The sequence below is a fragment of the Bos grunniens genome, chromosome 17, assembly GCF_055505025.1.
Source record: "Bos grunniens cultivar Pamir isolate PY7600 chromosome 17, Bosgru_T2T1.0, whole genome shotgun sequence".
NCBI classification, from domain to species: Eukaryota; Metazoa; Chordata; class Mammalia; order Artiodactyla; family Bovidae; genus Bos; species Bos grunniens.
In genome coordinates, this window is record NC_141181.1 from 18,565,392 (window position 1) to 18,583,354 (window position 17,963).

At 37.0% G+C, this 17,963-nt stretch overlaps 1 protein-coding gene across 2 annotated transcripts in view; it reads right to left on the minus strand.

Moving 5' to 3' along the window:
• Positions 1–9,992: 9,992 nt before the first annotated feature.
• Positions 9,993–17,963, minus strand: part of NAA15 (N-alpha-acetyltransferase 15, NatA auxiliary subunit) — a 72,309-nt gene continuing 64,338 nt past the window's right edge. The window contains exons 18-20 of one of the 2 annotated variants that reach the window (XM_086346643.1): positions 14,458–14,601; positions 13,453–13,550; positions 9,993–12,434 (exon numbers count right to left, since the gene is read on the minus strand). In XM_086346643.1, coding sequence (XP_086202769.1) covers positions 12,234–12,434; positions 13,453–13,550; positions 14,458–14,601 — 443 coding nt within the window. In that variant the 3' untranslated portion in view covers positions 9,993–12,233. Of the gene's footprint in view, positions 12,435–13,452; positions 13,551–14,457; positions 14,605–17,963 lie in introns of both variants that reach the window. The other variant, XM_086346641.1, reaches the window with a different exon arrangement.

The window sequence follows — 17,963 nt, forward strand, 5'->3', positions numbered from 1 at the left end:
ATCTTCACTATGTTAAAAATTCACTTCCCACTGAGTGGAAATCCAAACATAAAAAGGGGTTATAGGGAAAAAAAGGTTAAGTTTGAAACAAAGCAGTGTCAACATAAAACACGTTGTATATAGCAAAGTCAAAGTGAAAGTGAAGTCGCTCAGTTGTGTCCAACTCTTTGCGACCCTGTGGACTGTAGCCCACCGGGCTCCTCCGTCCATGGGATTCTCCAGGCAAGAATACTGGAGTGGGTTGCCATTTCCTTCTCCAGGGGATCTTTCCGACCCAGGGATCGAACCCAGGTCTCCCGCATTCCAGGCAGACACTTTAACCTCTGAGCCATTACTGTACAAAAATGCATAGTTTAGAAAATATCCATTTTTTAAAATGGCAGCAACTTTCTTCTAAGACACTTCTAAATAGCCAAGGCATTTAACCTCAGTAATAGCTCTTTAAAGGGCTTCCCTGGTGGCTCAGAGGTTAAAGCGTCCGCCTGCAATGCGGGAGACCTGGGTTCAATCCCTGGGTCTCCAGATTCCCTGGAGAAGGAAATGGCAACCCACTCCAGTATTCTTGCCTGGACAATCCCATGGACGGAGGAGCCTAGTGGGCTACAGTTCATAGGGTCACAAAGAGTCAGACACGACTGAGGGACTTCACTTTCACTTTTAGCTCTTTAAGCAAAATAGTGTGATCCAGGAATACTGTGTAGTTTACAGTTTGCCTTGAAAGGAAAACCTGGGCTCAAGTTCTGTTCTAACATCTAGTTTCATGGACTTCAACACCTAGTTTATAATGGTAGAAGGAACACAAGGAAAGATGCTCACAGGTCCATTGAACCAGCTTTCTACTCCTAGCTGGATACTCTTTAGCCAGTCATGTAATGTTTCTGAGACACATCTCTTCATCCATAAAGGAAGGAAAATAATACCTACACATGAGCACTTTGTTCTCCAAGGCCAAACTTGCCTATTACTCCAGTTATCTCTTGACTTTTGCATTTCAATACCCTTGGATGAAAAGGATGGGAAAAAGGCCAGTTTTCACTTCAATCCCAGATGACAATGCCCAAGAATGTTCAAACTACCATAACAATGGGATTCATTTCACATGCTAACAAGGTCACGCTGAAAATCCTTCAAGCAAGGCTTCAGCATTATGTGAACCGAGAACTTCTGGGTTTAGAAATAAGGCAGACGAACCAGAGATCAAATTGCCAACACTGGTTGGATCAGAGAAAGCAAGGGAATTCCAGAAAAACATCTATTTCTGCTTCACTGACTATGTGAAAGCCTTTGACTGTGTGGTCACAACAACCTGAAAATTCTGAGAGAGAGGATACCAGCCCACCTTACCTGTCTCCTGAGAAACCTGGAGGCAGGTCAAGAAGCAACAGTTAGAATTGGACATGGAACAACTGACTGGTTCAAAATTGGAAAAGGAATACATCAAGGCTATATATTGTCCCCCTGCTTATTTAACTTCTATGAAGAGTATATCATGTGAAATGCCAAGCTGGATGAAGCAGAAGCTGGAATCAAGACTGCCAGGAGAAATATCAACCACCTCAGAAACACAGATGATACCACTCTAATGGCAGAAAGCAACGAACTAAAGAGCCTCTTGATAAAGGCGAGAGAGACAGTGAGAAAGCTGGCTTAGAACATTCAGAAAACTAAGATCATGGCAGCTGGTCCCATCACTTCATGGCAAATGGAGAAAAAGTGAGAACAGTGACAGATTTTATTTCTTTGGGCTCCAAAATCACTGGTGACTGCAGACATTAAAGGAAAAGATGTCTGCTCCTCTCAAGGAAAGCTATGACAAACCTAGACACTGTATCAAAGACATCTTTTTGCCAACAAAGGTCTGTATATTCAAAGCTATGGTTTTTTCAGTAGTCATGTATGGATGTGAGAGTTGGACCATAAAGGCTGAGCAGCAAAGAATTGATGCTTTCGAATTGTGGTGCTGGAGACTTCTGAGAGTCCCGTGGACTGCAAGGAGATCAAACCAGTCCATCCTAAAGGAAATCAACACTGAATATTCATTGGAAGGACTAATGCTGAAGCTCCAATCCTTTGGCCACCTGATGCAAAGAGCTGACTCACTGGAAAAGACCCTGATGCTGGGAAAGACTGAGGGCAGGAGAAGTGGGCAACAGAGGTTGAGATGGTTAGACAGCATCACCAACTCAATGGACATGAGTTTGAGCAAACTTTGGGATATAGTGAAGCACAAGGAAGTCTGGCACATTGCAGTCCATGGAGTGGCAAAGAGTTGGACATGACTTAGCAACTAAATAATAAATGAGTACTTTGGAAATTACAAAGGGCAATGTTTTATACATTATTTGAGTCTCTTTTCTTCTGGAAAAATTGTTACACATCCTTCGACTGGGTCTCCCTTGCTGTTTGGGCTTTCCTCTAGTTGTGGCAAGCACGCGCTTTTCATTGTGGTAGGTTTTCTTGTTGTGGAGCACGAGCTCTAGGGCTCGTAGGCTTGTCGTTGTGGTTCCCAGGCTGCAGAGCACGGATGGGTCAATAGTTGTAGAGCATGACTTAGGCGCTGCACAGTATGTGAGATCTTCCCAGACTAGGGGCTGAAACCATGTCTCCTGCATTGGCAGGTGGATTCTTTACCACTGAGCCACCAGGGAAGCCCTCTCATCAAGCTTAATACATCAGTAAAAGTATCCTTAACCTCCTGGGAAACCAAAGAAGCATTTGTTTTGACTATAGATTTTTTTCTCTACTTTCTGAGTTAGTATTATCTTAGTATATTTTTGTCCACCCACTTTTATCCAGTAGGGAATTAAAAAAATTTTTTTTAACTTTCTAAAAAAGTACCCCACCCCAAATGAACAACAACACCTAATGTTAACATTTTGCCATATCTATCTCAAACATGTTTTTTAAGAAATAAAAACTATAGGACCCTCACGTTCCCAACATGATTCTCCCTTGTTTAAAGAGAACCACTGTCCCGAATTCTGGACAGTTTAAAATTCCCAAACCTGTTTTTAAACTTTTACTTTATGTGAATATTCACATAAACCATACTTAGTATTATCTGGCTTAAAAAATTTAGAAGAAAATTTTTAATTTCTACATATAAGAAATATAATGCCATTTAACTTCCTCTTTGCTTGTGGATCATTACTGTTTTGGAGCGCAATTCTTGATTCACTTAATCCTAGCTTATTTAACTGTAGAGCATTTCATTAAATGAATATACCACAATTCACTCATTTATGTTACATTTTATTTCCAAGTTTCATTATTATAAACAATACTGCAATGAACATCCTTGCACGTATCTGGCAAATGTGTGGGAATGTTTACAGGGCATATCTCTATATATCTACAGACACAGAGATCTATATCAAGAGTTAGATCTATAGATACAGGTATCCTATCAGAATAGCTGGTTTATGCACGTTTCATTTTAGTAAATGAATGTTGCCCTCATAATGATTATACCAATCTATACACTCAAAGACAGGATACCTGAGAGTTCCTCTGTTGTTTTTCAACATCTTAGCCAACATTTGATATCCAGACTTATTCCAAAATGTTAACAACTAGATTGATGTGAATTATCGCGTCTTGATTTTGAACTTATTGACCCCAATCCTTGAAAACCCTTGATTCCTCAAAACTATTATTTTCAAAGTCTAGCTTCTTGACTACTAGGTTCTTTCACTAGCTTCTCTTCCTCTACCCCCTTTTCTTATTCTCTTTGAACAGTCTTGTCAAGTCATACCACTCATGGCTCACTCTTCAAGTCACTTTTCTTGTAAGTTTTAGACTCATACCTAGCTGCCCACTACACGTTATGTTATATGCCTAAAATTCATGACTGAAAAGACCTCTTTCTTTTTCCCTCAATTTCTCCCTCTCAATTCTTGACCCTGTTTAATGATAATGTTAAAGGTAGGTTTTTTTTGCCAAAACCCTGCGCATCACTGCTAACTTTCATGTCTTGTTGATGGAGGTGCTATCTGCCTAACATTTCTTGTATCCTTGGCTCTCTTCTTCATGTTAATACTTAACTGCTGCTGTCCTCACTGTCCTCACTTCTTTCCAGTTGTTATACTGATCTGAAGCAAGCACTTTGTTAGACATACCTGGGCCTGAATGCCTATTTTTCTCTCTCACAAGCTATGTGACCAGAGGAAAATTATGATTCTCAAGCTGTTAAACAGGAACAATACCTGCCTCCTATTTTTTTTAAGGTTTAAGTGAGCTAACCAGTACAAAATGCTTACTACATTGCCTGGCACAAGTAGGAACTCAGGAGTATTACTCAGCTTGAGTCTTCTGATTAGCCTTGGTGCCTCCAATCTCACTCCCTATTCTCACCATCACACTGCTAGTGGAATTTTCTCAAATACTTATCATCTTTCCCTAATTCTTCAATAACTGACCTCTGCTTCTGCTGCTGCTAAGTCACTTCAGTTGTGTCCGACTCTGTGTGACCCCACAGAGCCAAATCTAGTCTTTTAGTAGGCCATCTAAGTATTGCTAATTTGAGCTCCAGCCTTATTTCCCAGATTCTGTTCATACTATTTTACAGTCCCTGAATACATGACCTTGTTTCATGTATCTGAACCTTTAGGCACATGCTATCTTTTGTCTGTATATGAAATTCATCTTTATCTCTCCAAGCTCAAGGAACATACTCTGTTAAGCTTCTCCCAGTTCATCCAAACAGAAATGAGTACTGATTCCTAGGGGTTTATATATTGCTGCTGCAATCATTTCTTGATTTGCCCGTCTCCTTCACTAGCCTGTGAAAACTGTGAGAGCAACAGCGATGTCATATATCCCCAGTATGAAGCATAGTTTCTAGAGGTGGTAGGCATTTACTAACTACTGAATGGATGAAAGGAAAGACACTGGGACTGGTCTTATTTTGTATCTTCTAAATAACTATAAAAGCAACATCAGGAAATCTGCCAAGTTCACTAACACTAGTAAGTTTCCATGAATGTCAGAATGATGGGAGGACAGAGGTTTTACTGGTGGTTTTCTCTATTGTATGAAAAGGCAAAATAATCCAAAGTGCTAGAACATGTAAAGTAAAACACTAGGGGGAAAAAAAGCATAATTTGAGCTGTTAATATCTACAAAAATATTATAAACTATTTCCTGAGTATACTGGTCCAGTGTACTACAGGAGATAAACAGAGATAATCAAATAGAACGCTGACAAGTAAACAGAAGAGAACATCCTTTTGCAAATACTAATATTTAAATGAATGCTTATAAATAATGCCTATGAATATTTATAATGAATCCTTATATGTCAGGCTTTCTGATAACCACTTATATACAATATGTTACTTAATCCTTCCAACAACTGTATGAACTAGGAATTCCTAGTATCTTGCCTAAGATACCTGAGCCAGGATTTAAACTTGGTTCTGTCTGATCTAAAAACTTAAGGTAAAGGAAAACCATCCATGTCTATAAACACAAAAATGGCAATGAACAGTATTACCTTGTCTCATTCATCAAAATCTTTAACCAATCAGGAATAAAGTAGATACACATAAGGGCTGGTCTATAAAACAATTCCTATTTCATTACAGAAAACTACTAGGTTGGATAAATTTGGGAGAACTATTCAGAATATTATTTCAACAGCTCTCATAAACTAGTTTTTAATTTGATATATGATTCTGTAGCACATAAACCTCCTTATCAGGTTCTATACCAACAAGCCATATTTTAATTCTGTCTGTCACAGAATCAGGGTTCCTCTCATACCTGAGATTTGTAATAGAAATTCATTCACTTATAGAAATGCAGGGACTTGCCCGGTGGTCCAGGGGTTAAGAATCTACCTTTCAATGCAGAGGACAGAGTCTTGATCCCTGGTCAGGGAACTAAGATCCCACATACTGCAGGGCAACTAAGACTGCACGCCGTGACTAGAGAGCCCACACACCGCAACCACTGAGCCGGCGCACTCTGGAGCCTGTGCTCCACAAGAGGAGCCTGCATGCTGCAACTAGAGAGCCCACACACCGCAACCACTGAGCCGGCGCACTCTGGAGCCCATGCTCAAGAGGAGCCTGCACGCCGCGACTAGAGAAAGCCCGCTGCCACAACAAAGACGCGGTGCAGCCAAAATTTAAAATTAAAATTTTTTAAAGTTAACTTTCAATTAAAAGAAAGAAGGAAAATGTAGTCCTTTATGGAGGAAAAAAAAAAAAAACAAACCCTACATATTTGATTGGAGGTTTAGGTATGCATATTAGGAGTGTATGAATTCTCACCACCCATCCTTATTTAAAAGACTTTGTGCTTTGCTTTGGTATTCATCCATTAGAAAACTCAATCATGCATCTACAAGAATTATTGCTTAAATGAAGCCAAGCTACCAGGACATGTAACAAAACTATGTAGAAGTGATTTATTTTCCTCTTTGAATACCAGCATCTCAGAACAGGAAAATCTCCTGGAGTAGGAAATGGCAACCCAATGCAGTATTCTTGACTGGAAAATCCCATGGACACAGGAGCCTGGTGGGCTACACAGTCCATAGGGTCTCAAACAGTCAGACACTACTGAGTGACCAAGTGTACACACACATCTCAGGTAGTAGAGCAGCAGAATGAGGGGAAAAAGCAAAATACAAATTCTTCCCCTTAATGTAAGATAGGGGAAAATTCATCTTTTTGCTTGTATCTCTTTAAAATATTTGAACTTCCTCAAAAAAAAAAAAAAAAAATCAAAACAGTCTACCTTAAGAATCACTGGGGTAGTCTTTAAAGAAAGAAAATAAAGGACCAATTTCCAGGCCTGGCTCCAGATAATTTAAATCAGAACTTTGCAGGTGGGCCTGGGCACTGGGGTTTGTGGCTTTTAAATAATCCCCCTGGGACTCTAATATATAACTAGGATTAAGTTTTAAAAGGTCCAATTGCCAGCCCTAAGTAGATAAGATCAACTAGACCACAATTCCAGTTGTGATGAACACTGGCTATCTATAGGTCAAGTGTTTAGAAGTAACTACTACAGACCTCCACCTAGTGTCTCTCCTTACTTGTAATGATTAAAAGTGGAGATACTACGATCCATGGGGCCGCAGAGTCAGACATGACCGAGAAACTGAACTAACCGCAGAAAACAGAGCCTTAATAAAGGTTAAGTGGTTTGTGTTACCAGTCTCCCTATACTGTTTGAAAGAAAGAAAAACTACTGAGTGACAATCTTTGAAGTAACTTAATTCCACTGGATGTGATTGTTACCTGGCTGGTTGGTTGCTAAAGACATGAAGGATGAGAAGATTCACTGCCAACTAATGCCACAATGAACAGGCAACTGAGAAAGAGGATGGTCCTTCAGTCATCTGCTTCCTACAAGGCCAGTCACAACCACTCCTCTGACAAACTATAGGAAGAAAACCAAAAATTAGATGTGAGAAGTTCATTCAACATAAAAATAAAATAAAATGGATCTGCGGTATTCTGAGGAAATCTCTGAAGCCCAAGAGACAGGGACAAAGGGAAGAAAAATGGGAATATTCTAAATCAATAGATTAAAAAAACTCTTTAAGCCTTTGCACCAAATGACCTGAAAATTAATAGTGCTTTATTGCTATTTTCTACCATCTATAGGCCAATATTCATAGCAAATTTCACAAAGATTTGAATATCAACTATGTACTTAGTCACTACCCTGTGTAAATTCTTAAGATTTCATACATCACATTAAAAATGGCTTTTCATGAGTTTGTTAATTAATACCAAAGTATTAATCATTTGACACTGTAATTAGGTATTTCTCTAAGAAACAAGCATCCTAGCAGGTCACTGAAAAATACTATGAGAAATGGAATGCGTCAGCCAATAGTAGGACTATTCAAAGGCAAATATTAATAGTTCAAAAGAAAGATGAGAGGTGGTTAGTTATTCACTATTAAGAAACACCAGGAGTTTTAGAAGAATACTTTAGAAAACCCAGTACCTAGACCAGTTGTGATAAGGCATCAGGCACTAGACAATGGACTTGATAAACCTGCAGATCAAAGTAAACAAACAGCAGGTTTATCAAAGCTCAATGCTAGAAAACTACGGTAGACTGGAAAGACAGCCAAAAAAATGGTATGGAGACTCAGACAATTCACAGGTAACTAAATATAGAAGGCAAATTTAATTATTAGCTGAAAGCAGGCCATGGGATCCAGAATATATTCAAAAAATCTCTTCACTCCTATGTTGTTTCTGAAACTTTATACTTATTGAGGCCAAGTTGAGGATTTAAGCAACAGCAGAATTCTTTATAACAGATAGGAAATTTCCCATCATCAATTTTTTTTTTCAGTTAAAGAGAACTATACCAGTTGTATGAAATAAAATAGACTTTTTAGACACCAAAAAAATGTGTATTAAAAAATCTAAGAACTATATTACAATCTTATTAGATTGCCAAGGATTACTTTTGTTACAAGAAGCCTTGAAACAAAGTGTATTCCATTTCTTGCACACAGAACCCTTACAAATAGCACTGAGGATTAAAATTCCAAGTTTATCTATAGTTGACAGTTCAGTAAGTTCTAATTTAAATAGTACCAATTTTTCTTTCTTTGGCTATAATCCCAAGATGGCATCACTTCAAAGGCCAACTGGGAAAACCAAGAGGCTGGGAAAAGTCTCTCCTACAACACACCGCTTTCCTTACTGCTTCCCTTTCCTTCTGCCCATTTTTCCATCACCATGAGGGAGGGTATGTCCTGATGGACGCAGCAGTGTTAAATAGGCTGTGTAACCTAAAGTATGTACCCAATAATCTGCTTCATCAAAGTGAGAGCATTCTTTTCTCCAGAACCTCCTGCACACTACCAACATCCCTCTAGTAGGAGCATACTGAAAGTGCAATTCAACAAAGAATAACCTTTTCCAAAAATGTTTTATTGCTACAAGTTGTGAGATTTCCAACCATCAAAACTGGAACAAAACTTGATAGGTTCACCCCCTATGGGGCAGCATGGCCACTTCATGGGAGTTTTTCATGTAGATCTGGCAGTGGGTTTAGCAAAGTTCAGATGTCAGCAGGATGGTATCAAGAAACCTTGCCTGTAACTTAAGAGGTGGAACACAAGGCAGAACAAAACTACCTCCCATCGGAAAGGTCAGTCTTTCTTTGAATTCTTAGTCATTTCAAAGTTTAAGGCTGGTAATTATTAAGACAAATACATACATATCTTGTTAAGAAAATCCAACACTTCACTTTCAAACTTTTTCCCGAACAGATGCTACATGTGGTAGCTGAAATATTCCTAGAAATGGTGTACAAGAGACTTCCCTGCATTTATCACAAATGATAAATGATCTAGACCTACCTGATCTAGACCACATTTTTCTGGCCTCTTCTTACAGTCACAGCTTTCATTTCACAGCTCTAACAGCAATATATCGTGGAGTACAAACAACACTGTGAAAAACAAGGGAGTGATAAAACCCACAGGAAAGCTGTTCACTAGTATCGGGACTACTTTTAGTCATGCTATCAGATCATCTTTATTCTTGTGCATAATAAATAGGTACAGAAAAATGTTGAAAATGCTAAAGACTCAACTATCGAATTAAAGCTGAGGAAAACTAATCTGATAGTCAGATTTTAGTTTTTAAATGAGAAATGACAAGAGTAGTAAATATAAAGAAAAACAAAAAGAACTTTACTTCTCCTATGTTAATACAGGTCAAGGAACCCTTTCTTTTCAAAAGGGTTGATAACACCAGTTCTTAGCAATAAACATAAGGCACTTGTTTAGATTACAACATCACTGCATTTTTCCCCCCACTTTTTTCCTAACCCTGTTTTCCCCCACAGCATCATTTGGAATAGAGTGAATGAGGCAAATGTGAGATGATTCAGTTCATACTATCCAGGGTAAGATAGCACAGTACAATGTTTTAGGGGTGATGTCTGGACATTAAATGAACCTCTGTCAATATCCTCTGAGACCAGACAATGTATCCACTATCAAGTAAACCTGAAAGAAAATAAAATATTTATTTAATAGTTCCAGTAAAATTGGTTTGGAATACAATATACATGTTAGGAATTCTGCTCCTCATGGGTGGCCTCTGCATCAAGAGTTCTTAGTACTTATGAATATTCATTCTAAGACAATCTACATCATTTGAACATTGTCAAGACAAATATAAGAATTTTGTTTCAATATACAGTAGAGTTTAAACATAATTCACACATACACCCCCTGTTTTATGGCTGGTGCCTCCTCCAAACACCTCACTAGTGGCAGAGGTAGCACTAAGTGTTCTCTACCAACAATAAGAACTTCAGTTGCCACTCATAGGAGAAGTTGAAAAAAGTTTTGTTTTTTTGCCATCTGTTAAGATGTTCCTGAGTCAGGGCCAGTTAATAAACATAACAAAGCTCTAGAGTCCAGTCTGTACTTGTCTTTACACCACTAAATTACTAGACTGGGATGTGGAATGCAGGTCATGTACTATGAAATGCTGAGTTTAGCACAACTGTTCAATCAGTAAAAGGATCAGGTCTCCTGAAAATTCCCTTTAGAATATACTTTCTATAAACTAAAAGTACCACAAAAAGGTCAATTATATACAATCGATTCATTTTACTTAATATCCTTATTTGTTGAGATCTTGAAAATGCAATGAGAATACAGAGCCTCTGGCTAGTTCTCAGTGTTTGGGTTTAAAATTTTAAGGCTCACTTTCTCAAACAAAATAGCAGTTCTCACTTTTCCTTTCAAATTACTAATATATTCATAGTACCTGCTGCCATCCTAGCCCTCAAGGAAATCTTAATGCAGGAACAGCACTATGCTTGCTTAATGGAATTTCCCTGACACCAACACTAAGTCCATTCCAAAAAGTTCCCATCTGAACTAGCCTTACAGCACACTACACTACCTCTGGCTTGCACCTCTGTTTCCACCTGTGTGTTTTCACAGAAGCCCAACACATATTAGTTGAAATATTCACACAACTGTTTTTCAAAACAATTTATTGCATCATATTTGGTACCTTATGTTTGACAACAAAAAGGAAATTACATCTGTAACTGCAGGAAAAAGAAGCTGGTCTGTTATTGAAAAAAAGAAAGAAAGAAAGAAAGAAATCTTGGGCCCTTTAAAAATTACAAAGTCTTGGGCTTGCCTGAAACAACTGAGCAAGAAATATATTCTTAGAAATGTAGGGCTTCAAGTATTACAAACCTGTGACACTGTGGAAAAATTCCAGAGGTATCTAAACTGCAGCACATTTTTTTCTGCATATCGTGAACAAGGCCTGCTGAGGTTTTTAACTATTAGTCTCTTGATCAGTCATAGAATGGTAGTCAGGAGTTCTGCTCTTTAACTTCAAGCCATGGTAGATTTTCTTTTTTCACTCTTGGGTGAAAAGTTCATGCTTGCTAATTAGTTGGTGCCACATCACAGTGCATTTGGTTCTTGCATTACAGTTTTAACAAGTTTGGCCAAAACAATGCTGAAAGGTTTGCATTGTTATTTTAGTTCTTCAAGTTTTAGTTAGAATTGAGATTGTTCCAACTGGTTCCTTCAGTTAAAAACTGTGGTACAAGAACACCAAACTGATCATGTACAGTGAATTTTGGAAACACAACAAGCGTATTGAACACCCTCTAGGTTTTCTTATAATTCTGCTTGGTATCTATATGTCCCAGCTTCTACAACATCAAGCATCTGTTGTAGGTTTCTCTGTAAATAGTGATTCACATTGCATACTTCCTATGGTCATAATCAACCCCGTAACAAAATCAGTTAGATGCTAAAGCCCCAACAACTCTTTGTGCTCAGTGAAAGAATCCAGTGCTAAAACAGCATTTACGCTGTCTGAGATATAGTAAAATCTCACAAGACAAATTTAAAGTAATATTTCTGCCACACACCTGCTTTGTTAGCTGTAACAGCCTCCAGATTTTATATAAATTAGTTTAAAAACATGGGTGGGTAGGTAGGAATAGGATAAGGTATCTTTTTTTAACCCCTCAATTTTAGCAGCTTTTAATTTTTTAAGAAACTGAACCTATATCCTGTAATATGTTAGATATTTTATATATACTTTTTCAGCAGGATAAAAAACGTAAAACACTATTTGAAGGCAAGAACATTTACTCTTCTCATTCTGTGTAAGTTAGAGCAATGCAGCAGGTGCGTGACAAAAATATTATACACTAGATATGGTCCAAAGTCATTCCGTTTGCTTGTTTGATGATGTTCAAATTTCATTGGCCAGTTCTTCAGTTTCTGCAGAACTATCTCCATTAACTGTGATCTTCATATCCTCTTCATATCCAGGAGGCATGAAAGCCAAAGCGTAAGGGAAAAGCTTATGACAATTTGCTCTATAAACTTCAGCAGCTTCTTTACAGTCTCCTAGGCTACCATCACACAAGGCTTCTAATACCTCCATACATGTCTGGAGAAAGAAAAAAGGTCACATTATAATTTGCTTAAAAGGAAAAAATTTACTGTGAATTTATTGGACATTTCATTCCCAAAAGGTTTTCAAAATGAGAGGCAAAATGTACATATATAGGAAAGTATTTACTCCCACTATGCATTCCATTAGAATTATGTTCTTCAGAACTGCGAGGTTTACACAAAAGGATGGATATATAAACAGGGTCAGGATTAAGGTGACACAAGCAAGGTGCTACATCCAAAGACACTCAGCTCTCAGCAGGTAACCTCTGGAATGCAGCCTGAACCTACCTGGCCCTGTGCGTTAACTGTTGGAATTTACATGCCACTGTCAATGACTATACCCAAGTCTTTAATTTTTTTGGAGGCTCAGAGCCAGATGGCAAAATCAAACATTATTTTTTAACCTTCTATTCAAATTAAAGAGAACCTTTATGGTATGTCCACTGATGAAGAAGGAAAGAGAGTCTCAGAAATACAAAGCATATACATCCAAGGAAAAATTTTCATGAATACTAGTAATTCTTTCAACCAAACCCTTAAGTCTGTTTATATTTTTAAATGAATCATGGTGACTTGCATTTTCATGTTTTCTTTCTTCACCTTTTCACTTGGAAAACACTATGAAGTTTCCAGATATTTAGTACCCCACAAATTTTGACTCTTTACAAGGTTCTAATCTAACTGAAAGTGGAAGTGTTAGTTGCTCTGTCCTATGAGATCCCATGGACTGTAGCCAATCAGGCTTCTCTGTCCGTGGAATCTTCCAGGCAGTAATACTGGAGTGGACAGTAGCCATTCCCTTCTCCAGGGCATCTTGCTGTATATGTGTGCACACATATACAATCTTAAATAAATTTAAGATAAACTAAGTTTCTGAGATGGAGTCATAATAGTTTGGAAAAGAGTATGCATAAATAACAAAAAAAAATTAATTGGTGAAAATTATCCTGGTAAAAACAGAAACAAAGAGTCAAGTAACTCTTACAGAGAAATAATGAAAAACTCTTTACCTGGAGGTTTCTGTTAGTGAGGGATTCATCAAGTGTTGTTGCCAACTCTATAGCTCGCTTCTGACTAGAAGGGTCTAAATAATATACCATTTTGGCAGCTAAATGAGAGGGAAAACACAAATGTTTATTTCAAGGTAAACCCAGCGTTTTTACCTACTATCCATTCAAATATAAAAGCAGGATCGATGTGCACACAGTGTGGCACTTTACTAGAAAAGTGCAAACAGCCATTTGAAAAAACAAAAACCTGAGACAGTAGACCAGAAAGTCTAACTGTCCAAACCAAGAGAATGATTAAGGTGAGAGAGACTATGAAAAAACACCAATATTTCTAATAATATTTGTCTTTGTGTGGTGGGACCATGGATAGCTTTCTTCTTTCTAAAATGAAGGTAATTCGGGATCAAGGAGAATACTTGTGTGTGTGTTTTGACAGGTAGGGGGGTGTGTGTGTGTGTCTGGTGTGACGGAGAGGGGTGTGGGAGATACCCAACCCTGACAGGTATGAGTACACTGCTAAAGCACTACCCAGGGGTCCCATCAAGTCCAGACCTTGGCTCATTAGCACAGACTCTTGCCAGATGATCCCTGCTTGGGAGATGGTTTTAGGTGTCCAGCACTGCCAAGTCTCACAGCTTATATAAGCATGAGAAATTAAAGACGATGGTTGCATCTACATGAATTTTAAGAGCATGCTAATGAGAGAAAAAAATAAGAAGATCCTCCTTCAGTGTATGTAATAGCTAGCTAAATTCAGTTACACTTGCTTCTTTATAATGCCTATGCAGAACCAGGAGAAACTACTAACCTTGATTCATAGTAATGATTTTATCTAAAACACTAAAAAATGTATAGGAGGTTAAGCTGCCTGTTTCATAGGATTAAAATGTGATATATACACATTTGCCTCTGTCATACAAAAAGTGTGTAACCTGTCAATGACCCACTATAGTAAAAACTGAAGCTGTTTTAGAGGCTGAGATAAGGACAAAATAAACTGATTACCTGATAATCTGTGTGGCAATGAATCAGAATTCCTTTTCAGAAAAGTTTCATTAAAGTTCTTTGGATTCGTTGCTCCAAAAAGACGATTCATTTCTTGTTTTAATACTGTTCTAACTGCATCGGGTAAATCTTTACTTTCACACACTGCTGAACAAATTAAAAACAAACTCTTATTAGCAGTTAGATACTGATACAATTTATAGAATTAAGAAATTAATTTATTGAGGTCAACAAAGCAAAGCAATTATATATACAAAGACTGAATAAACTTACTAATAATCCAACAATTTTCTAAAGGCTACCAAATATAGTGCAGAAGATCAAAAGAATTTTCCTCACCCTATCCCATCTTCTTCTATATCCAAGTAAACCATTACAAATTTATCAGTTTAAAAAAGCCATGGATCTTTATATTCAATGATTATGTGAACTAAGCTATCACTACATAATAATTTCCAAACGACCACCAAAGCATTTTCCTGTAAGGAATACACTGTTGTCATCATATGCTTTGGCATTCGGAGATGGAAAAACTGACTCCCAATCTCTCTGGGCTGAATCCTAGTTTGGTATAGAGAGATAGTCTGGAGCTTTAAGCCAGACAGACCTGAGCATGATTTGAGTGTGGACAAATCATAAGCTCTCTGACCCTATTCCTTGATCTATAAAATTGAGGTGATATCTAACCCAGAAGACCACAGTAAGAAAAAGCTACAAATAAAATGTTACTGTTTAGTCGCTAAGTCATGGCTGGCTAGCCAGGCTCCTCTCTCCATGGAATTTTCCAGGCAAGAATACTGGAGTGTATAGCCATTTCCTGCTCCAGGGGATGGTCCTGACAAAGGGATCAAACTATATCAAGCCCATGTCTCCTGCGTTGGCAGGTGGATTCTTAGAGCTGAGTCATCTGGGAAGCCCCACAAATAAAATAGCTAATGACATAATAGATATTCCATATACTGTAGGCACTATTTTTGTCACAGACTGAAGAAAACATAAATAGATTTTCCTTATGATTAGAAACTATTGTGGCTTTCAAACTCTTGACTACAACCAAGTATCTGTACTCTGATAAGCATGTTTCCTATAGACATAACATTATGGGAAGCAAAAATTTCACAGAACACTGACCCTTACACTGTGCAGCACATTCTTGTATCTTATACTCTAATTTATTTCTATTTTAAGTTTTCAAATGCTTTCAAACGATAATGACCCACTCAACTTCTTTCATTTTCTCACTAATAGATCACTACCCTAAGTTTAAAAAACACTGAACTTTTGAATAGCAAACTTTCAAATGAAATATTCTACATGTAGTCAGTAACTAAATAATTGATTGATATGTTCCCTTTGCTGGTTGAACAGCATTTCTTCTATCATTCTATAGAATTGGTTAACTCAAATAAATGAGCTACTAATTAAAGGATTTAGCTTAATCTCCATTATGCCTGTATTTTCAACTTGGATTTGGCAATTTTATCAATATTTGTCTTGGGGGTGGGGAATGGGCTTAGGAGTACAGAGTGAACTGGAAGGAGAAAATCTGTTCAAATAGGTTATAGCCAATTACAATGAACATTATGTCAACAAACAGGTATCTATAAAATTTATTACTTCTGTGGGCCTCAGTGGTTTGCCTGAAATGCTTTCAGGACACTTTATATATGCAGACAGGAAAGTAATTTTATGGTTCATAGCTGGAAACCATACGTTTCATGTTTTTCATCACTTTTATTAACTTGTTTTCCTCAGATTAAAAAAATCTCAGAAAAGTAATTAAAAAAAAGCCCATACAGTTGAAAATACATAAATACATACGTCTTGTGTTTAGGATGTGTCAAAGAGGGAATATTTAAATAACTACCAACATCGACTAATAGCTATTTCCCCTTTTTTTGTATTAATAGTTTATATTAATAAATCATTCATTTATTTAATAGATTTAAAAAAGAATGTTTCCAAAAATACTTCCTTACTGGTTCACAAATTGTTTTTGGTCAACTAACTCAGTTTTCTCCTCTAATCACTAATCATGTAAACTGGAACTGCAATTTCCAGGAAAATATTACAATCAACCAACCAATCAATTCTACTGTAGCAAAATTTAGAATGTCCTATGGAAGGAGTAGCCTCAAATGTCCCAGATTTATTAAATAATCTTTTATGGGTGAAGACTAATGGAAGCACAGGGAGTCAATCTAAATATTTTGTGACACTGATAAAAAACTAACCAAAAATTACTGACATCTCAAGACAGTAAAAAATCTCAGACTATCTAATTGTCTCCCATGCTATATTAAACCTTTTCCAAGGGGCCTATGCGTTGAGTCCTGAGATACCCTAAAATTAAAACAACATTTGGTTCATGTTATTATCAGACTGAATAAGTTTAGTTATCACCAACAGTTAAAAGTCACATTAAAGAGGGGGCTGATTCTTAGCAAAAAGAGTTTCCCTGGGTTCCCACACTAGTCAGCATTTTTTGGTTAAAATTTTGGTAGAAAAGGATATTTTGTGTGAGATAATTATTACTCACTACTGATTAAGTACAAGCTACTAAGTGATTACTACTTAATACAGCAAAATAAATAAATGACCATATTAATTAAGCGAGGTTTTTTTTGGAGGAAATACATAAGTACAGATGAGAAATAATCTGCAGAGAAAAGGAAAAAATGAGTTTGTACAAATGAGAGAGGAAAATAATATAAGATTCATTATAGATTAAGGTGACCAAAACCTACTAATTTTAAAAACATTTAAGGGAACATAAACATGTAAGCAGGTATCAAAACAAATGAATACCTAAGGTCCTATTTCTACTTAGAACTGACCAGAAATATAATAAAAATTGCCTTAAGTTCTACAACTTAAAACAAAAGTGAAAAACTTGGAAGAGATACTATCATTCTCATAATTAAAGGGGGAAGGGGACATCCTATACAGTAAATGACTTCGGGGGTGATTACTACTTACACTGGTAATGTAATGTTCTGGAGATTTGGAAGACGCTCATAACTACGCTACAGTGAACATTCACTTAGAGATGCTTCTACAACTAATAAAGTAAGTGTGGAGCCATTGTTTTTTCTTTTTCCTCCATAATTTCTGGAAAGGTGTTATTGTGAGGGTTTCTTTGTAAAGAAATTACTACAATATAACTTAACATGACAAATGTGTTCCTGAGAAGTTACTTCAAAATCAAGTATTTTTCTCAAGAACCAAATATATTAATTAGTAAAAGGAACTCAGGGGGTTTGCAGTAACAAAGATGCCTAAATGTAGTCAAAATAAGGATTACTTTGTAAATCTCTCCCTGACAATGATGTCAGATAATACCTGAAGCAATGACAATAGGTAACATTAACTCCACTCAATTAATTCTAACTTTTAATGTTGGATCATTCTTTGTTCTTCTAAAGTTCATAAACATTTTCATTTTCTGAAACAACTGTTCCAAGAAAATGGTTATATGTTCATCAAGCCACACACTCATTAGAACT